At 38.8% G+C, this 18806-nt stretch overlaps 1 protein-coding gene across 1 annotated transcript in view; it reads left to right on the forward strand.

Annotated features, from left to right (window-relative positions):
* Nucleotides 1–18498, forward strand: part of BUD13 (BUD13 homolog) — a 37003-nt gene extending 18505 nt beyond the window's left edge. The window contains exons 5-10 of the mRNA XM_060017910.1: nucleotides 1012–1316; nucleotides 3223–3328; nucleotides 3684–3822; nucleotides 4114–4298; nucleotides 4537–4618; nucleotides 16142–18498. Of these exons, the coding sequence (XP_059873893.1) occupies nucleotides 1012–1316; nucleotides 3223–3328; nucleotides 3684–3822; nucleotides 4114–4298; nucleotides 4537–4618; nucleotides 16142–16235 (911 nt within the window). The 3' untranslated portion in view covers nucleotides 16236–18498. The remainder of the gene's footprint in view (nucleotides 1–1011; nucleotides 1317–3222; nucleotides 3329–3683; nucleotides 3823–4113; nucleotides 4299–4536; nucleotides 4619–16141) is intronic.
* The last annotated feature ends 308 nt before the right edge of the window (nucleotides 18499–18806 follow it).

An 18806-nucleotide genomic window follows, 5' to 3' on the forward strand; every position in this document is an offset into this window, starting at 1 on the left:
AGGATACAAAATTGATGCACAGAAATCTCTTGCATTCCTATACACTAGCAACGAAAGATCAGGAAGAGAAATTAAGGATACAATCCCATTCACCATTGCAACAAAAAGAATAAAATACCTAGGAATAAACCTACCGAAGTAGGTCAAAGACCTGTACTCAGAAAACTGTAAGACACTAATGAAAGAAATCAAAGGTGACACAAACAGATGGAGAGATATACCATGTTCTTGGATTGGTAGAATCAATATTGTGAAAATGACTGTACTACCCAAAGCAATCTACAGATTCAGTGCAATCCCTATCAAATTACCAGTGGCAGTTTTTATAGAACTAGAACAAAAAATCTTAAAATTTGTATGGAGACACAAAAGACCATGAATAGCCAAAGCAATCTTGAGAGAAAAAAACGGAGCTGGAGGAATCAGACTCCCTGACTTCAGACTATACTACAAAGCTACAGAAATCAAGACAATATGGTACTGGCACAAAAACAGAAATATAGATCAATGGAACAGGATAGAAAGCCCAGAGATAAACCCACGCACCCTGTGGTCAGCTAATCTATGACAAAGGAGGCGAGGATACACCATGGAGAAAAAGACAGTCTTCAATAAGTGGTGCTGGGAAAACTGGACAGCTACATGTAAAAGAAAGAAGTTAGAACACTCCCTAACACCATACACAAAAATAAACTCAAAACAGATTAATAACCTAAAAAAAAATATATATATATATATATATATATATATATATATATATGGCACAGATGAGTACGTTGAGATCTCAACATGCTAGTCAGTCACTAGGAACTTGGGAATAGAACCCCACATCCTGCCTATTGGTTTTAAAAGTTGTCTTTCACTTTGCTGTTCTCCCATGTCATTCGTAATTGTGTTTAGGTTAGTGATAGTTCCTCACAAGAGGACTAAATGAATATTGAACATTAGCCTGACAAATTCATTTTTTAGATTCTGCCAAGGGAATTAAAGACTTCACTGTTTAATTTCCAGGCTCCTCCCCCAGCCATAGGAAATATCATACAAGCTCTTCACCCAGGAGACATCAGAGTCACATGTTGGATGCTTCTTCCTACCCAAGTGACAGTAGGAAAGCCTCTGACTCAGATCTTTCTCCTCCACGGCATAAACAAAGTTCAGGGCCCCAGGATTCTGATTCAGATCTGTCACCTCCACGGAATAGACCTAGGCACTGGAACTCTGATTCTGACCTCTCTCCACCAAGGAGGAAACAGAGGGCCAAATCATCTGATTCTGACCTGTCTCCACCTCGAAGGAGTCAGCCTCTGGGAAAGAAGGTAAGAATTTTCAGGAGCCATATCTTCTCTTAGAGAGAGATAACGCCTGTCTTCTAGCTCTGTACAAGTCCCAGAGATCCAAGCCAAAGCAGCAAGAGGTAACTCTTAGTAGCATAGTAAATCTAGCTCACGGGACCTCTAGGGCTCTTTTCTTCTCTCTGAAGTCAGGACTGCCTAACCCAGCCCGGGTGAACTTGGAAATAGCAGATTCCCTAAATAGCTTCTGCCTTTATATCCTCTCAGTTCCATGAATCCCATTTTAATAGGTCCACAGAAACTTCCTATTTTCTTACGAATAAACTGAGAATGTAGTTTACAGAGTGGAGTTAGGAGCATGAACCTTGTGTCAAACAGGTTACATATTGGGATCGTACTTCTTATATGTACTATCTGTGAGATTTGAGCAAGATACATAATATCTCTAAGCCTCAGCTTCTTTATCTTTAAAATATGGATAATAGTAGTACGTACTTCATAAGGTTCTTGTGGGAATTAAATGAGTCAGTAAGTAAAGCTCTTAGCACAGTGCCTGGGACAAAGTAAGCATTTAGTATAAGCAGTCTGCTGTTATAAATTGGACTGTAGGTCTCCAGAGCTCAAAGAGAGGCACTTAAAATATAAAACGACTTCTGGAAATCATATCGCCTGGGAAGTAAGTGTTTTGTATTATTTTAAATCTGTGATGAAGCCTGAATTAGCAAAACAAATCTGCATGAACCCTGAGTAATTGTGTTGTAAAGAACACCAGTACTAGTAAAGAAGTGTTATTCCAGAGCTTCCCTGGTGGCACAGTGGTTAAGAATCCGCCTGCCAATGCAGGGGACACGGGTTCAGGCCCTGGTCCGGGAAGATCCCACATGCTGTGGAGCAACTAAGCCCGTGTGCCACAACTCCTGAGCCCACGTGCTGCAATTACTGAAGCCTGCGTGCCTAGAGCCCATGCTCCGCAACAAGAGAAGCCACTGCAATGAGAAGCCCGGGCACCGCAATGAAGAGTAGCCCCCACTCGCCGCAATTAGAGAAAGTCTGCACACAGCAACAAAGACCCAACGCAGCCAAAAATAAAAAATAAAAAAAATTTTAAAAATGGTGTTATTCCAGTGAGTTGGTTAAGAAAGAGAATGATAGAGCCTGTGGTGTGCACGTTTCCTCTAACACAGACGTTTCAGGTAAGTTTTTCTGTAGCCCATGTGGTCCTGGTAGGGTAGACCAGCCTGTCCCTAGCCCAGGAAGTAGGGTTCTTCTCTTTTGGGGAACAGAGTGAGGTCTGTGTTTCAGCTGGACTCCTTGACATTTTTATGTATCTGCTTAGTCCATGGGCAATTTACTATTAATCAAATTTAATTTAGCACATTGTTTAAGGATATCGGGATATAAGTATATACATTGATTGTGGGTTGGTTTGTTATCTTGATACAGAGTGGAGTTTAGTAAGAAGTTTAGATTTGGTTATATCTTGTCATTATCCTGAAATATAGCCACAATTTCAGGATCTTAGTTCTGCTTGACTTTGTGATTTAAATGAAATATTTTATCAGTGTTGATCTCTACCAGAGGGCTTAGAGCTTGATAGAGGTTTCTGATCAGGTGACCTGAGAGTCTTCATGTGTGCGGTTTATATGCTGTGAAGTCAGAAATACAGATGCTTAGCCTTCCCTTTAGCATATTGTTGGTTTGTGTTTCTGTTTACTCATAAGCTTGATAGTACTGTTAAGTTTCCATGAAATTCAGTTTTATTTCTTGTCTATTTTGTGAATCCTGTGGTTGGTAATAAGAATATAAAGCTAGAGTTTTTGGTTTGGTTATTGCTGATTATCAGACAAAAATACACCTAACTGTGTATACCCATGGAGTCTATTGCTGCATTATCTTATTAATGTTGGATGCTCCCTTTTCCATTGCATAGGCTGCACACATGTATTCTGGGGCTAAAACTGGGTTGGTGTTAACTGACATACAGCGAGAGCTGCAGGAGCTCGAGAGACGGGACCAAGAGACCATGGCACTTGAAGGTAAAAATGTGAAAGTGCAGAGACCAGTTGAGGCTCTTGTAGCTTTTATTTTTTTTAATGTAGCTTATTATACTTGATATTTAAAAGTTGTAATTGCTGTCAAATTTCAGCTCTGGTTTTGTGCATTATTTTAACTTCTCATTGGGTCCAAGTGGTTCTTTTCCTTCTTGAAAAACATTAATTTTCAGGATCATTACCAATATGCACTTAGATGTTGGTAGGGACTACTAGTAGTCTGGCTGTGAAAGTTCTTATCTAGCATGAGAACCCCAAGTGGTTGATTTCAGCTGTTAGAATATTATTTCTGATTTTGATACCTGGTGTTTATCTTTAAAAGTATAATTTTCCTTTGCAGCTGAATTCCAGTATGCTGAAACCGTATTTCGAGATAAGTCTGGTCGTAAGAGGAATTTGAAACTGGAACGTTTAGAGCAGAGGAGAAAAGCGCAGAAGGACTCGGAGAGAGATGAGCTGTATGCTCAGTGGGGAAAAGGGTAAGAGAACCACTGAAAGGAAAAACAAGACTGCAGTGACCGGAGGAAGTCATTTCTCTATTCTTCTGCCTTCAAAGCTGTTTTTAGGAATGGGAAATTCAGTGTCCTCAGTCTCCTTCCTAAGATACTGATATATTCCACACTTCCAGTTGGTATTCAACAATTTTACCTTTTTCAGTATTTGGCCTAGGCTGCTGGAAAGCGGAGGTTCTCCAAGTGTAGCAGTACATCTCAGTGTAAGAGTGGAAATGTTAAACAGGATAACAGACACTCCTGGTTCTTTTTGTCTAGGCTTGCACAGAGCCGGCAGCAGCAACAAAATGTGGAGGATGCAATGAAGGAAATGCAAAAGCCTCTGGCCCGCTATATTGATGATGAAGATCTAGATCGGATGCTGAGAGAAAAAGAAAGAGAGGGGGACCCCATGGCCAAGCTTATCAAGAAGAATAAGGCCAAGGAGGACAAGAATAAGAAAGGTGAGCCTTCTGGGAATCTTCAGAGAATGAGGTGACTTACGTGAAGAGAGAAAATCAGTAGGGTGATGATACATAGCTATGTGCAAAGAAGGCTTTCCCATACAGTTTCAGATTTCTTGTACTGGGGAATTTAGATTTAACTCAAGAGACTTCTGTACAAAAAAATTTTTTCCCACTGCCATCCAGCTCTGATTTGAATTACGTAGGTAACTAACTTTTCTCCCTCTCCTGTCATTAGTGAGACCTCGCTACAGTGGCCCAGCACCTCCTCCCAACAGGTTCAATATCTGGCCTGGATATCGCTGGGATGGAGTAGACAGGTAAACCTGAATATTTCCTACAGTTTTATTTTCTCTTCCATCTAACCCGAACCTTCCCTGACTGTTCTCAAATCATTCTACACTCTGCCTCATAGTCTGCTCTAATCACAAGGTTAATAATATGCACTTTGGTTGCTTCTGTTTCTCAAATCTCATTTCCCATGCTTAGAATACTCCTTCCTTTTTTCCTTTTCAAAGCTCTGGGCAAATAACTCAGGTGGTCCAGCTAGGATACCCTTTGTTTTTGACACTGATCACTTCTAATGATATTTTCTAAGGTTTGGAGGGGATGAATGATAGGTGCTAGTCTGAAGCCTTTTATATGTTGTATCTTTAAAATGTAGCCCTTGAATCTTTTCTTCACTGCCTTAGGAGTGAGTTACTTGTAATGTTGCACTGCCCCTACCACCTTGTCTTTTCACCTACCCATATCTGTACCCACATGCACTAAATTCCTTTCTGCTATCATGGATGAACTATATATGCTCCTATCCAAAGTCAGTCCCTCTACTTCATGTTAGATCCCATCTCTTGCCTGCTAAAGGACATTGTTCTGTCATCTAGCACAGTGACTCTCAAAATTTGTCCTCTCAAGACTCCTTTACACTCTTAATAATTATTGAGGACTCTAAAAAGTTTTGTTTATGTGGGTTATAGCTGTTAATATTTACCATATTAGAAATTAAACTAAGAAGTTTAAAAAATATTTATTAATTCTTTAAAAAAAGCCATTACGTTAACATAGTTACCCTGTTTTTAAAGAGAAATAACTATATTTTTCAAACAAAAAAAAAGTGCGATTCGGGATAGCTTTGATTTACATTCTTGCAAATCTCATTAATGTCTGGGCTGATAGAAAACATCAGGACTTTTTTTTTGTATTTTATTTTTTAACTTTTAATTTTATATTGGTATATAGTTGATTAACAATGTTGTATTAGTTTCAGGTGTATAACAAAGTGATTCAGTTATAAATATACATGTATGTATTCTTTTTCCAATTCTTTTCCCAATTAGGTTGTTATAGAATATTGATCAGGGTTCCCTGTGCTATACAGTAGGCCCTTGTTGGTTATCCATTTTAAATACAGCAGTGTGTACAAGAAGACATCAGGATTTAGTCTGTTGCAGTATGTTTAGCTGAAATATAGGAAGAAAATTCAACCTTATACATAGGTAGTTAGAAAAGGAAGGTGTATTAGGTTTTTTTTTTTTTTTGTGGTACGCGGGCCTCTCACTGTTGTGGCCTCTCCCGTTGCGGAGCACAGGCTCCAGACGCGCAGGCTTAGTGGCCATGGTCACGGGCCCAGCTGCTCTGCGGCATGTGGGATCTTCCTGGACTGGGGCACAAACCCGTGTCCCCTGCATCAGCAGGCAGACTCTCAACCACTGCGCCACCAGGGAAGCCCTAGATTTTTTTTAATACTACACAAAAACTCAATAAGTGGTAGTTTCTTAAAGGTTATTTGTAATATGGAATCAGAAACCATATCAAAAAGCTTTTCATACTGTTAGATTAAAATCCATTGGTCTTTTTCCTATTTTGGAAAAAGGTAAACCATATACTGGGTAGTGCAAGATATTTCCTATATCTTTTACTCATGCATGATTTTATAACATCATCTGCTGTTCATTGGTTTGCTGAGTTTTTCAGACCTTCCAAATGTTAACATATTTCATATACAATATCAGATAATGTTATATACATATTAATATTAACTTTGATCTCATCACAAAAGTCTTTAAATAACTAGAAGCTAAAGGAGTTCATGGTAGTGGGTACAAGTTTTTCAAAATTCTAATTTACGCTTGAAAGCTCCTATTTTATCATTGGCAACAAATATTACCAGCCACTTTCCTTGAAGTAAAGGTCACTTCGTACAATGGCTTTTTTTGCAGGATCCGTCAGATTTTGAACCTAGAGGATCATGTCCTCTGTGAATATAAACAGTGTTACTTCTTCCTTTCTAATCCAGATGCCTTTTGTTTCTTTTTCTTGCCTTATTGCACTAGGTACAACTTCCAGTGCAAATGTTGAGTAGAAGCAGTAAGAGCAGACATATTTTACCTTGTTGCTAACCTTAGGAGGAAAACATTCAGCCTTTTCACCATGAAATATCTTGTAAACTATAGAATTTTTTTTGTAGATTTCCTTTATTGAGTTGAGAAATTTCTATTCCTAGTTTGCCAAGGAATGTCTTTTTTCAGGAATGTATGTTGGATTTTATTCAAAATATTTTCTGATTTTCCTTTTGGTTCATTCTTTGAGCCATGATTTACTTATGAGTGTATTTTAGAATTCCAAACATTTAGACTTTTCTAGATATCTCATTGTTATTGATTTCCAATTTAATTCCATTGAGGTCAGAGAATACACTATGTAATATTTTGATCTTTTGAAATTTATTAAGCCTGTCTTATGGCCCAGTATATGGTTTACCTTGGTGAATAGCCCATTTGCACTTGAAGATAATGTGTATTTTGCAGTTGCTTGGGGTAGTGTTTTGAAAAAATTTTTTTGTATTTTTAAGTAATTTGGAATAATTTTAGATTTATAGAAAATTTGCAGAGATAGTATAAAGAATTCTTGTAAACTCCTTATCCAGTTTTGTTACCATTCGTTATATTATCATGGTACATTAATCAAATCTAAGAAACCAACATTAGTATGTTATTATTAATGCACCAGATTTTATTTAGTTTTCACCAGTTTTCTATTAATGTTCTTTTTCTGTTCAGGGATGCAATTCAGGATACCACATTGTACTTAGTTGTCATGTCTCCTCAGTCTCTTCTGATCTGTGTCAGTTTCTCAGTCTTTCTTTGTTCTTTGTAACCTTAACACTTTTGGGGGGGGGGGTATGGTCAGGTATTTTTGTTGACTGTTCCTCAAATTGAGTTTGTTTGATGTTTTTCTCATGATTAGCCTGAGGGTATGGGTTTTTGGAAAGACTTCCACAGTGGTGGAGTGTCCTTCTCACCACATCATTTTAGGGGTTACATGATATCCACATGACATCACTAGTAATGTTAACCTGGATCACTGGGTTAAGGTAGTGAGTGTTTGCCAGGTTTCTCTGCTTTAAAATTGCTGTTTTTCTTCTTTCATACTCTCTTCTCTGGAAGTGAGTCAACTGAGTTCAGCTTGCACTCAAAAGGAGACCTACAGAAGGATATCTACATATATTATTTAGACTTTTTCTGTAAGGAAGATCTGTTTCATCTCACCATTTATTTGCTCAGTCATTTGTTTATATCAGTATGGACTCATGTATATTTTATACTTTGTATAGTAATCTAATAGTATGTTATTTATTTTGTTGCTTAAATTGTTTTGTTCTTTGGCCATTGGGAGTTCTCTCAGGAGTCCCTTTTATATGCCTATCCTTTTATTTTTTGAGCATTCTTTGACTTTCTGTTACTATAAGGTGCTTCAGGCTCATATTGTGTTTTCTCTGCCCCAGTGCCTAAAATAGCCATTTCTTTAAGAAATCCTGGCTGCTTTTAATGGAGAAAGATATTTAGAAACCAAGATCCAACTGCTAGAGTGCTTGTTGTTACTGAGGTGTCATTGTTTCTAGACCCTCTCAGCAGACAGAGCTAGTTAATGCGTGTATAGTAGTCTGTGTGTACACACATATCTATAATTGTTTCTGCGTCTATCCACCTGCAAGTGTGTTGTATATACACATATATTTACATATATATATAAATAAGAGTTCATGTTGATGTAACTGACTCTAACCAAGTATTACCTTTCCTTTTTGCTTACCTCCCCAACATTGAGAAACCTGGCACCCACCATCCACCATCCATTTTGCTCATCCCAGGACACATGTAAAACAGATTCAAAATTGAGAAATTCAGAAATGAGAAGCTAATTTACCATCTAGAGTGTAGCATTTATGTGCAGTTCATTTTGTTCTTACCCTTATAATTTCTAATCAAAATACTATTTTCCAACATAAAGAGTCAGCCCCCGTACCCCCCCCCAAACATCCTGGGTAATTTTTTTCTTTTATAGTTTACTTATATTAGTGTTTACTCATTATGGTGTATATTTCTATGGGATTTAACAAATGAGTAGAGTCATTCATTCACCACCCTAGTACTGTATGGAATAGTTCCATCATTCTAAAATTTCCTGTGTAAGTCTCCTTTTAGTCATTTATGCCTCCTCCACCAACCCCTTATAATTACTGCTGTTGTTTTCTGTCCCTATAGTTTTGTCTTTTCCAGAGTGTTACATGAATGGAATCATACAATGTGTAACCTTTTGAGTCTGACCTTTTGCACTTAGCAAAATGCATTTTAAGATTCATCCATGTACTTGCATGAATCAGTACTGTATTCCTTGTTTATCACTGAGTAGTATTGCATTGGATGGGTATACCACAGTCTGTTTATTCCCCAGTTGAAGGATATCTTGGTTGCTCCCAGTTTTTAGCAGTTGTGAATAAAGCTGCAGTAAACATTTGTGTATGGGTTTTTATGTGGATATAGTTTTCAGTTTACTTGGGTAAATATCCAATGATTGCTATATTGTATTGTTGAGATTATGTTTAATTTTATAGGAAACCGCCAGTTGTCTTCCAAAGAGGCTGTATCATTTTACATTACCACAGAGAGTGAGGATTTCTGTTGCTCCATATCCTTGCCAGCATTTGGTATTGTCAGTGTTTTGGCTTTTAGGTGTGTGAATTTAGTAGTGAATTTTAATTGCTCTGTTTTCTTTTTAGTTATACCTTTCTGCAATTTTTTTTTCAGTGTTATAAGGATCACAGTACGTATCTTTAATTTATCACAGCCTACTGAGAGTTATAATTGTACTATTTCACATAAAATATAAGAACCTTGCAACACTACAGTTCTACTTAACCTCTGTTTTTAGTGCTATTGTTTTCATACATATTACATAAAAAATGGTATAGATCCCACAATACAGTGTTAAAATTTTTACTTTGCAGTTACATATTTTTTTAAGAAACTAAGAAAACAAAAGAAAAAAATACATAGTTGTTAGTACTTACTCACATAGTTACAATTTCTGGTATTCTTCCTTCTTTCCTAAAGAAATTAGGAAGTTTTAATATTCCTTCAGTGCAGGTCTGTTGGCAAAAAATTCAGTTTTTGTTGATAGGAAAATGTCTTTATTTCACCTTTGTTTCTTAACAGCTTTCATTTTGAGATAATGTTAGGCTCACAAGAACTTGAAAAAATAGTACAGTGTATTAGTGTACCATTCACCCAACTTCCCCCAATGATAATATCTTTTATAACCATAGTACATTATCAAAGCCAGGAATTGGTATTGGCACAGTTCTATTAATTAAATTAGAGAATTTTTTCTCACCTTCGGTTTTGAAGGGGTGTTTCACTGGCATAGTGTTGAGGGAGGTTATCAAGGGGATGTGACCACTGGTTGACCTGTGAGCTGGACCCAGGCAACTGGAGGCCCTTACCTCTCCCCTGTCCTTGGAATGTACATCCTGCCTACTCTTCCCATACTGGCAGCCATTTCAAGGACATAGCCTTGAGAGAGTAGGGTGTTGTTGAGACCATCTGGACCGAACCCTTATATATAAGGCCTCTATATAAACTTTTAAGGTTCTGGCAGGCAGGTGTGGAGAACCACTTGTCCTGCGCCCAAGACAAACCTTGTATGTAAGTTCCCTTGCTTATTAAACCTGCCACCTGCCAATCTGGAGTGATCTGCCTCTTTCTTTAGTCTCTCTTTCTTTGGTCTCTCGTTGTCCTCCGTGTATGGGGGCCAATTTCAGATTTTACCCAGGGAACTCCTGAGGTTTCAAACCAACACAGAGAACTCAGGATTGACAGTACCAGACTTCTATGATAGCTCTGTCAGCCCTTTAAAGACTTTTCATCACTTTTTGGCCTCCATTGTTTCCAATTAGAAGTCAACCCTCAGATTTCATTTGTTTCATTGTCTCACCCCCTAACCCCAACATATACACATTATAATATATTCTCTGGCAGCTTTCAAGATTTCCTTCTGGTCTTTGGTTTCCAGCAGTTTGACTATGATGTACCTAGGTGTGGTTTTCTTTGTATTTATCCTTTTTTGAGTTTGTTGAGCTTTTTGGATTTATGAGTTCATGTTTTTCACATTTAGGAGGTATTTGGCTGTTTTTTGTTCAATTCCTTTTTTTTAGACCACTTTTCCTTCTCCAATTACACTATTTCCACTACTTGATATTATCCCACAGATCTCTGAAGTCCTGTTCATTTTTCTATCATTATTTTTCTCTCTGTTCTTAAGGTGGGATAATTTCTTTTGATCTGATTTCAAGTTCATTGACTCTTCTGCCATCTCTAGCCTATTAGGCTCATACACTGAATTTTTTGTTTCAGCTAGTTTAAATATATTTATTAGTTATTTTTAGCTGCGTTGGGTCTTCTTTGCTGCACGTGGGCTTTCTCTAGTTGTGGCGAGCAGGGTCTACTCTTTATTGCAGTGCATGGGCTTCTCATTGCAGTGGTTTCTCTTGTAGCAGAACACGGGCTCTAGGCACGTGGGCTTCAGTAGTTGTGGCACGTGGGCTCAGTAGTTGTGGCTCACGGGTTCTAGAGTGCAAGCTCAGTAGTTATGGCACATGGGCTTGGTTGCTCTGTGGCATGTGGGATCCTCCCGGACCAGGGCTCGAACCCGTGTCCCCTGCATTGGTGGGCACCACTGTGCCGTCAGTGAAGTCCCTCAGCTAGTTTATTATATTTTTCAACTCTAGAATTTCCATTTGACATATTTCTCTGCTGAGATTTCCTACCTATTCATTCATTATGCGTCATTTTTTTTCCCTTGAGAATATTTATAATTGGTGCTTTGAATTCCTGTCTGCTCATTGCAACATTTGGGTTATCTCAAGATTGGTTTCTTTTCATAGTTTTTTCTTGAGTTTCATCACATTTTACTGTTTCTTTACATGTCTGGTCACTTAAAAATGTTATACTGGACATTATGAATGGTACATTGCAGAGACTTTGAATTCTTTTATATTCCTTTGAAGTGTGTTGATTTTTTTAATAAGATGGTGTAACCATCTTATTTTTAATTTTGTTTATTAATTTATTTTAATTATTTATTTAATTTATTTTGGGCTGCGTTGGGTCTTCGTTGCCTTTGCATGGGCTTTCTCTAGTTGCAGTGAGCGGGGCTACTCTACATTGTGGTGCGCGGGCTTCTCATTGTGGTGGCTTCTCTCGTTGCGGAGCACGGGCTCTAGGCGCGCGGGCTTCAGTAGTGGCACACGGGCTCAGTACTTGTGGCTTGTGGGCTCTAGAGCTCAGGCTCAGTAGTTGTGGCACATGGGCTCAGTTGCTCCACGGCATGTGGGATCTTCCCGGACCAGGGCTCGAAACCTGTGTCCCCTGCATCGGCAGGTGGATTCTTAACCACTGCGCCACCAGGGAAGTCCTTGAAGTGTGTTGATTTTTATTCCAGCAGACAGTTAACTTGACTGTATTTTAAGTCCAAACTCTAACTTCTTTGCAGTGGGCAGCAGCTAAAATTTCTGCTCAGTTCTTTCAGTTTCTAGCTGCTGGTTTTTCATGGGGCCCAAGGGGGTTTCCCCTGCACAAGCACAGTTAGCCAAAGATTTGGGTGCAGTTTGTATGTAGATTTTGGAGTTCATCCCTTTTGAAGCTCCCTCCCTTTCAGTATTTCTTCCCTGATTTTCCAGCTGCTCTGCTCACTCTGCACTGACACCTTAAGCCAGTAAGCCTGTGGCTTTCTGCCTCCATGAGCTGTGCAGTTTGGGAAGTGCCCTCTGGCAAAAAGCCTCACAAATCTCTTCTGACACCCAGACTCCCACCCAAGTTTTGTCTGCTTTTGGTCACTCTCTCATGCCTTCAAATACTTTCAGATACTTGTATCTTTATATTTTGTCCAGATTTTATAATTGTTTTCTGAGTGTAAGTTAGTTTGCACGAGTTCTCTGCCATGACTGGAATCTACCACTCTGCTTTATATGGGCCTAAGGCATTATCTTCTGTCCTTTAAGCTGCCATCTAAATCCAGAGCTCTAGTTCCTGATATTGGCAGGTATCCTCAGGGTGGCTGTGGTTTCAGGCTCCTTTCCTGCTTTCCTTTGCAGCACACTGTATATCGGCTTTTTGGTAACAGGAGGGTTTTTTAGAATACTAATTTGCTGTATAGCCAGAAGTAGATCTTTTTATAGCCACAACCATAAAGATACTCCTGCTACACTGAGTTCATTCTTTTTTTCTTTTTTCTATTTTTTTTTTCAAAATTCTGGACCCAAAACAGAACTCTCCCTGACCTGGTTTTTAACTGGTATAATTTGTCTCCATCTCTCCCAGTAGTTTTCCTACACTTCTCATTCTTCTTTTCTCCTAGATTTTTCCTTTTAGTTCCCTTTCTCATCCTTGCTTTCTTTCTGATTATTTATTCTTTCATTGCCTTTTCTGCTTTTGTCTGTTTTTGGCAAGTGAATATTTCTAAAACAGATCTATAGTATGTTACAGTTAGAAAAACCCATAAGGTCAATTAAACTAACTTACATTATTTAAAAGAGAAACGGAGGCCCCGATAAATTTAACATCTTTCAGCTCACCTGATAAAGCTGGAATTAGACCTTGGGCACCTGATTCTTTGGTCTAAATCTCTTTCCACTGTGTGTTCTCTTGCAGTTTGTTTCTTTGATTCTGTTTAGGGTTTGGTTTGTTATTCATAGGACCTTTTGTCTGTTTGATCATATTAGTGTTGATTCTCTTAAGTACTTATTCCCCAAGACAAGAAGCAGTGGTTTCCTTGTGCTCTAGAACACCATGCATGCTTCTAAGGTTGGAGATGGTGCCATTCATAATAAGCTTCCCTTCTTCCTCACCCTTTCACTACTCACCCAACTGATCCCTTAGGGAAGACCTTAGGAAAGAGGGAAGCCTGTCATCCCAATCAGTTCAGTAGCACTTAGCATATGTATTATAATTTTAAGCAGCTATGTACTAGGTGCCAGGGTCTCACAATTAGTGAGAGACGGTCCTTGAGCACAGCAACTCACTTTCTATCTAGAGGAGAAGACAGACAAGTAAATAATTTCAGTGCTACTTGCTAAGTATTACTATAGAGGATTTTCAAGGTGCCTTGGGAGCACAAAGGAAGAGTAGTTAGATTCAGCCTTGGGAGACTGGTCAGGGAATGCATGCTTCCTAGAGGAGGTGATACATGAGCTAAGTCTTAAGGGATGTCATTAACCAAGATAAGAAGGAAAGGGAGGATATTTAAGGAAGAGCATCCTGTATTGCAAGGTCATAAGGATATGGAACATCCTAGTGTTTGGTGGGGTGGGGGCCTGTTATAAGCAGTTTGATGTTGGATAGCAGTAAGTGTGAAATGGAGTTGTGTGAGATGGGCTGGAAAGGTAAGCAGGGGCCTGGTCACTGAAGGACTTGGAAACATTTCTGAGGAGCTTGGTGTTCACCTTAGAGGCAGAGGGGAGCCACTGGTGGATTAACAGTAGCTCTACATTCTAGATAGGTGATGCATTGTAGCAGTCATACGAAGTATTTGCAAGGCACACATTTGGAAGTAGAGAGACAAGATACAAGGTTGTTGCAGTAGATTAGGCTAAAGATGATGGAGGTCTGAACCATGACAGTGGTAGTACGAATGGAGAGAGGAGGAAGTGGGAAATTGGTTAAGTGATAAGATGGCAGGACCTAGTGACTGATTAGATGAGAGGGAGAAAGCACTGGGTTTGGCAATAAGGAAGATCAGTAATGACTTGAGAGAGCGTTAACTCCATAGCATAGTGAAACAAAAGCCAGGTTCTAATGTGTCAAGGAGTGACTGAAAAATAAGGAAGTAGACAGTGAATAAAGACTCTTTCAAGAAGTTTATATAAGAAGACGAAGTACATGGTATTAGAAGGGAGTTGAGGGCCACTCCTTGAAATTCACCCCTGTAGTGACTTCCATGACACCCTACTTCTGGTTATTTTCTCTTATCATTTCATCTCGGCCACCTTTATGAACTTCTGTTCCTCTGTGCCCCTTGCTTAAATGTTTCTCAGGGCTCCATCTGTAACCCTTACCTGTTCTCACTCCATGTGCTCTCTTGGCTGAATCTAGTCTAGTACACCTTCACTTACCAGCTATATGTACATGATTCCCAAATCTGTATTTGCACCTCAGTCTGGAGTATCTGGCTGTGCATTGGATTTCTCTGTTGATATGTACTTGAGGCATCTTAAATGCAAACATATTCAAAACTGAACTCATCAGCTTTCCCTACTCTAAGCGTGCTCCTACTCTTGTGTTCTGTCCTGGTTAATGGCAGCCTCATTCATCTAGTCACTAAAATTATTAACCCATGAGTCAAACTTACCTCTTCCTCCTTTGCTCTTATATAACTAATCAATCACTAAGTCCTACTATGTTTTCTCTCTTTCTGTCCCTCTTCTTTATCATTACTTTCATCATCTGTTGCCTGGACCATTGCAGTAACTTTCCTGCCTTCAGTCTCCTCCAGAGTGATCTCTTTGAAATGCAGTTTATGCTCCCACTTTAAATTTATCCTTCACAAGGAACTGTACTCAATACTCTGTAATGGCCTACATGGGAAAAGAATGTAAAAAAAAAAAGTGGATATGTGTATATGTATAACTGATTCACTTTGCTGTACACCTGAAACACAACATTGTAAATCAACTGTACTCCAATAAAAATTAAAAAAAATAAATTTATCCTTACTAGGTGAAATCTAAGCTTTATACTATGGCTTACAGAGCTCATTATGATTTGCCCTCTACCTACCTTTCTAACTTTGTCTCGTGCTACTCTCTTTTCATATTTGAGGCTCCAGCCATACCAGTTTGCCTTTGTTTCCCTGCATGTGCCATGCTGTTTCTTACTTTTGTGCCTTTGCTGTTGTTGCTCGTGCTATACTCTGTGCTGAAATGCCCTCCTGACCCTTCTGGCCCTCTGGTTAACTCTTTCTTTTCAGACTTAGCGTGGGGGCCCCCTTCACAAAGGCTTTGCTGACCATTCTTGTCCATCCCCCTCCCAAGCTGAGTAAGATCCCCACTCTGCTTCCATGATACTCAATGCATATTTCTATCATAATCTATGCTTTTTGTTTTAATTATTTGCTTAAATGTCAATCTCCTCCACTAGTCTGTGAGTTTATCAGGATAGGTGCTGTGTTATACTCATTTTCATGACACAGTGCCTAGTATATAATAAGAATTCACTAATTGTTTGTGTAATGAATGGATAAAGTATAATACATAGACATCAGCTGAGAGTGTGTTGGGCCTTTAGAGAGCGATAAATGTTTGAAACAGTTGTCAAAAGAGTTTGAGAAAGAACTGAACAAGGACTAATAAGAGGGTGGATTATTCTGTCTTTCTGATTCTGTTGCTTATGTCTTAAATATTTTCACATGATTGCCTTTACTTTCCTTTTTGCTCATTAGATTGTGAACTCTTTTTTCAAAAATAAATGTTCAGTTCAGGATTCTGGCTGATGAGTATTTCTTGATTGCAGATCCAATGGATTTGAACAGAAGCGCTTTGCCAGGCTTGCCAGCAAGAAGGCGGTGGAGGAACTTGCCTACAAGTGGAGTGTTGAGGATATGTAACTTTTCTGAGGCAGTGGGGGTGGCTGTGGGTTGTGGTGGTGGACACTGGGTGGACAGACGTCCAGCTGCAACAGTCATCTGTGCTCATAATCAGGGCCCACACAGACCAGCGACTTGTTGGATGCCAGTTTTGACTACAGAAGAATATTTGAGACGTAATGTTTGGACTGCAGGACCTGTACTTCTCAGGTGTGCCGACGCTGCCTATTGCTGGCTTTCAGAGGAAGCGTTGATTTCTCTGTGTCCCAGGGTTTGTTCTTGGTTAGGGTTTTCCCTTTTTAATAAACACACATTTATTTTTTTAAAATAATTTTCTTAAACGGATATTCTGTTTTGGGGAAGAATACAAGCTGATACTGAACCCCCAGGGATCTTGGAGGGTGATAGTTGGACTTCTCATTCATCTAGGAAGCAGGATGAGTACAAACTTTCACAGTGATAGCTCCTTCCTCTTAGAAAATAAGAATTATTGCTAAACTAGACTTAGGAATAGACATGGCAGTTTGGAGACATGGTGTCTGGTAAAGGTAGTGTCACAAATTAGTGGGGAAGAGATAGATAATGGTGCTCGGAAAATTGGCTTATTATATGGACAAAAATAAAGTTGGATCCCTGCCTTAAACCACATAAGGCAAAGACAGATCCCAAAGTGATTTTACCTAAATGAAAGGTAAAATGCTACAGCCAATTAGAAAAAATGGGGAATGTCTTTGTGACCTTGGGGTGAGGATAAATTTGTTAAATTAGATCTCCAAATTACAATCCGTAAGGTTTGATAGCTTTGCCTACATCATAATTAAAGATTTCTAGTCAACAAAGCACCCCATAATCAAAGTTAAAAATGGGTATAGATTAGGAGAAAATATTTCCAATGTCTAAAACTGATAAAGGATTACATTTATAAGAGATTGAATGTAGAAGGAACTACTACAAATTGGAAAGAAATACAAAACACAAAATAAAAATAGGCAAAGAATATGAATATGTAAAATCTAAAGGGAAAACCAGAATGGGTAATAAGTATATTACTACTAGTAATTAGAGAAATAGAGATTGAAACATTAATGAGTTTCTACTTTGTATCTATTAGCAAAAATAAGGAAGAGACTGAATTCTCATGGGGAATGAAAACTCATGGGAAGTTTCAACTGGTGCATCCATTCTGGAGAACAAATGGGCAAAACTTAATTGAAAATAAATAATATCTGGGATGTAGTATTGCAGAATTTTTGAGAGAATATTGTCTGAGTTTGAATCTCAGGTATGCCTTTTGCTATGCGACCTTGATAAGCCACTTAACTTCTCTGTGTTTTAGTTTCTTCATCTTTGAAATGGAGATAATATTACCCACCTCACAGGTTTATTGTGAGCCTAGAACAGTGCCAGGCACATAGTACATGTCACAAAATTATTAGCTGTTGTTATCATTGTCTTCGTAATATCAAGTGTTGATAGCCAGCTTCCAGTGTGGCCCCAATGATCCCTGACTCCTGGTATTTAAGCCCTCGTGTAGTCCCCTCCTACAGTGAATAGGGCTGACCTGTGTAACCGGTAGGATGTACTGGAAATGTGTGACTTCTGAGGCTGAGTCATAAAAGACATTGAAGCATCTTCCTTGTATTCTCTTGAATTACTTGCTGTGGAAGAAGCCCGCTACTATGTCATGAGGACACTCAAGTGGTCCTCTGGAGAGGCCCATGTGGAGAGGGACTGAGGCCTCTCACCAGTAGACACACCAATCAGCCCTGTGAGTGAGCTACCTTGGAAGTGGATCCTTTTAGCTCCATTCAAGCCTTTAGATGTGTGCAGCCCTGATCAACAACATGGCTGCAACCTCACGAGAGATCCTGAGCCAGAATCACGCAGCTCCAAATTCTTGACACAAAGAAATTGAGATAAGAGGAGGTGTTTATTATTTTTTAACAGCTTGAGATATAATTCACATACTATACTGTTTACCCATTTAACGTGTTTAAGTAGTTTTTAGCATATCACAGAGTTGTATAACCTTCACCACAATTCATTTAAAAATATTTTGGATACAGGGAGTTTTGTATCCATCAGCAGCCACTCTTCGCTTGTCCCCGGCTCCCCTAGCCCTAGGCAACTGCTAATCCTTCTGTTGCTGTAGATTTGCCTGTTCTAGACATTTCATATAATATGTGAATGGGACTATCATACAATACATGGCTTTTTGTATCTAGCTCTTTTCACTTAGCGTAGTGTTTTCAAGGTTCATCCGTGTTGTAGTATGTATCAGTACCACATTCCCTTTAATGGCTGAATAATATTCCCTTGTATGGATATACCACATTTTATCTATCCATGCATCTGTTGATATTTGAGTTGTTTCCACTTTTTGGCTATTGTGACTAATGCTGCTATGAACATTCATGTACAAGTTTTGGTATGGACTTACGTTTTCATTTTTCTTTGAATAGAATTGCTGACTCATATGGTTAACTCCATGTTTTGCTTTTTGAGGAACTACCAAACTTCCAAAGCAGTGTATGAGAGTTCCAGTTTCTCCACATCCTTGCTGATACTTGTTTTTGTTGTTGTTTTTGGCCA

Source organism: Delphinus delphis, chromosome 8 (assembly GCF_949987515.2).
Source record: "Delphinus delphis chromosome 8, mDelDel1.2, whole genome shotgun sequence".
In the NCBI taxonomy this organism is placed as follows: domain Eukaryota; kingdom Metazoa; phylum Chordata; class Mammalia; order Artiodactyla; family Delphinidae; genus Delphinus; species Delphinus delphis.